At 50.3% G+C, this 3,650-nt stretch overlaps 1 protein-coding gene across 1 annotated transcript; it reads left to right on the plus strand.

Annotated features, from left to right (window-relative positions):
- Positions 1 to 1,843: 1,843 nt before the first annotated feature.
- On the plus strand, positions 1,844 to 2,696 carry LOC123180714 (embryogenesis-like protein). Its single transcript, XM_044592828.1, has one exon. It carries the CDS (start codon positions 1,859 to 1,861, stop codon positions 2,327 to 2,329), a length of 471 nt encoding a protein of 156 aa, XP_044448763.1. The 5' UTR covers positions 1,844 to 1,858; the 3' UTR covers positions 2,330 to 2,696.
- Positions 2,697 to 3,650: the final 954 nt, after the last annotated feature.

Raw genomic sequence — 3,650 nt, forward strand, 5'->3', positions numbered from 1 at the left:
AGGAGTAAGACATGGAAGCATGATGTGCCCACGTCCTACATTTTTCCGATAAAGGGTGGCTTTTATTTACTCAGAATGAAGCATCAAGTGGATACAAACACATTGAGCACACACCCGGCCTCTGCATGGCTAGGATGCACACAACCAATAGTAATGCACACACACAAATAAACACGCCGCAAAGAGCAAAATCATACAAGACCAAAGCTATGCCTAAGCGAGAAAAAGAAAAAGAAAAACCCAAAGTGATCTAAACAACGATCGACAAACTATGTCAACGACCATATCCATACCAACCACCCTTTGACACCACAAAGACACCGAGGTTCTTCAACAGCAACGCCTTCAGAAAGGGAACAACGCTCAAGCGTCATCGTCACCGGATCCAACAAATGCCAGATTCTAGGTTTTCACCCTGAAGAATAAGTCCGAGCATATCCGAGCAATGCCTTCAACAAGGTAACGACGCAAAAACATCGCCATTGCCATGCATAACCAACTAAGGTCAAACCTAGGTTTTTCACCCGGAGCTCTAGAGCGGGTACTCGAGAAGCACCACCACATCGAAGTCAATTGTGTGTTGTCGCCACCACTTTTCCACGATCCTAACAACTTCATGCATTGGGCTAGAAATCCCACCGCCGTCGTTGCACAACCATACCCTGTGCGTCAAGTCGCCGTCTATAGATTGTATCTCATCGTTGAAGACAAACTGGCCAGAGTGAGAACCGCCAAAACTCATAAAGAAGTCCTTCAGCTGCATCCCACAACCATGCCAATAGGATCAACCGATAGCAGCCATCAGATCTAAGGGAAAATCCTCGTGAAGATCCTTCAATGACCGCCACAATCCGCAACTCCAGAGGCCGACCGATGCCGGCGCGGTTATGCACCGTTGCCGGCAGCGTCGTCAATGCGGAGACCGCCGTCATAGGTCAGACAGAGGCCAATAGGGGTCCCATCCAACGCTAAGCCGGAGCCTGCCACCACACGGTTCATCACCAATGATGGAGCGCATGCGGGAGCCGCATCGGCGCTGGCCACATGGATCTGAACAGACGGGCTAGAGACAGATCGCTCCTTGGGCCGTTTCGCTCCGGCGACCTCCGGCCGGCCAGACCCGTCAGATTGGAACCACCGCTCATCAACAAAGAGCCACAACCAGCAGGCCATAATCCCGCATCCAGTAGGGATCCAACGGTTGACCAGCAGTAGGACATACACGTAGCCAAAGGCAGCGGAATGGATCTCGTGATGATCAACCGTACAATCACCTGGAGGAGAAGCAGCAAGGAGAAAGAGAGATCCCGCCGCCACCGGCGACCGCGCGGGGCTTTGCCCTGGAGGTGATGACCGGCGGCGGCGAGGAGGAGAGGCCGGCGAATGGGTTATTGCGGTGGAGGCGCTGGTGCCGGCCGAGTCGCCCGGAACGAGCGACGCGGGGGCCCACGTCCTACATGGATAAAGACCCTTAACTTTTGCTATGTACAATATTAATGAAAATATTTTTATCCAATTTTATTTGATGCATCGGGTTGGATGGCCAACTCTCTTAAAACTATTCGTGGACATGTTGCACGAACATTTGCCGTGTTCGTTTTGATGTAGGACCCTGATAAATACCGAGTGTCAAGTACGAGAACACGACAACTCCGAACATTTTGGATAGCAAGTTTAATGAACGCGATGGTGATAACCTTAGATGCCAAGCATGACAATTTTCGTGCTTTAGTTTATTTTTGACGAAACTTACGATATACCCTACCAAATTTGCTATTACGTGACTGAAAATGTCATCGAAAAACCGAGTGATACGAATTGTGGCACTTGTAATTTGGGTTGATGTATATTGTTGAAGATGCCCGGAATACCGACAGGGAAGGAGAAGGAGAAAGAGAAACTACCCCCGCAAGCGAGGATGCACCGAAACCCTCGCGTCCTCCTCCGCGCCGCCGCCCATCTCCTCCGCCCCACCACCGCCGCTCGGCAACCCCTGACGAACGCCAGACCTCCACTGCCGCTTTCTCCGCGGGGCCTCATCCTCCCTGCACAACGCCGCGCCTTCTCGACGGACTACGGCAAGGACGTCGACGAGGTGAACCGCAAGTTCGCCGAAGCGCGGGAGGAGATTGAGGCTGCCATGGACAGCAAGGAGACGGTGTACTTCAACGAGGAGGCCGCCTGCGCGCGCGACGCGGCCGGTGAGGCCCTCGGCGCCTTCGACGCGCTGCTCGCGCGGGTCCCGCCCGCAGACGCCGACGCGCTCCGCCGGTCCATGGGGCTCAAGATGGAGCAGCTCAAGGCCGAGCTCAAGCAGCTCGAGGAGTAGTGGTTGCTCCAGGCCGAGCGCATCGAGGTCAGAGATTTTTTCTTTTGGGAGCAAATCTTGGCGATCTTTGTTTTAGTTAGTACTTATATGTTCCTAAAGTAGTTCCTGGATATTCTGATTGGGAAATAAAATTAAGGCCGCACTTTATTCCTGTTGTGGGAGATTACATTTGGAGCTAATTGTCCATGCGGATGCAAATTGAAATTGGTCGCATACAATTTGCACGAGCAAAATTGGTATTTATGTTCATTCTGGATTGATGGAGCCTCAGAATTAAATTAGAAGAGCGAAGCCTGTAATTTTTTCCTGTGCCAATTGTGATATTATTAATTGAGGTTAACAGTTAAAAAGGATGGTCATATTTGCATATGCCTTGCTTGATAATTTCTTCTTGAAAAAAATTGAGCAAGGAGCCAGGGAGATAGGATAGACATGTTAACTTCAGATATGTAGGTGCGTGGTGAATGAATGGAGCATAATGTGACTGGCGCAATGCTGTTATGATAGACAAGAGGGTTTTAAGCTGCAACTATCATTTGCTATCTGTAGTAATGCTTGGGAAAACTTGCAGCTTTTGATGACATCTTTTCTGAGAAAAGGCAGTTTACACTGCTTTCAATACAAATAGATAGGATAGGAACAGAGTTTTAAAGCCCAGGCACTAAACCTGAGTGAAATGCTCCCAAAGAAGGAGGAAAGAAAACAAAGGGGGAAACAGGCAATCTCGCATTTAATCAGGCTCACGAGGATGGCCGGCAAGCAGTAGGACACGCATCTGGCCAGCCTCAGTCCACATCTGAGCCTCCATCTGGAGTTTCAGGAACAAAGTGGTGACTGAGCATGAGTGATGCCTGAGGACACATTCATTCCTTTCTTTCCAGATTGATCACCAACGAGCGCCACGATTGATCTCCGGGACTTGGCTGCATCTTGAGTGAGACCCAAGGAGCTACGGTCGCACCAAGCAGTCAGAGTACCATCAGGTTTTGCTGGAATGAGACTAGCCGGTTGCTGCAACTTGTCCAATACTAGACGCCATAGCTCTGAAGCAAAAGGACAGATCGTAAAAAGATGCAGTGAGGGTTCAGCAGCAGTTAAGCACATCAAGCACCTGGGGTCATGGTCCCAGCCATGGCGGGCAAGGTTATCCGCAGTTCAGCACTGGCCTTGCCAAGCTAGCCAAGTGAAGAATTGGCATTTGGGTGGAGCATCAGAATTCCAGGCCATCTTGGCAAAAGGTGGCTTGATACAATCTGAGAAGTGCAGAGCATAGGCCGAGCTAGCACTGTAGGTGCCATTAGCAGTGCAGATCCATGTCAAT

The sequence above is a fragment of the Triticum aestivum genome, chromosome 1D (assembly GCF_018294505.1).
Source record: "Triticum aestivum cultivar Chinese Spring chromosome 1D, IWGSC CS RefSeq v2.1, whole genome shotgun sequence".
In the NCBI taxonomy this organism is placed as follows: Eukaryota; Viridiplantae; Streptophyta; class Magnoliopsida; order Poales; family Poaceae; genus Triticum; species Triticum aestivum.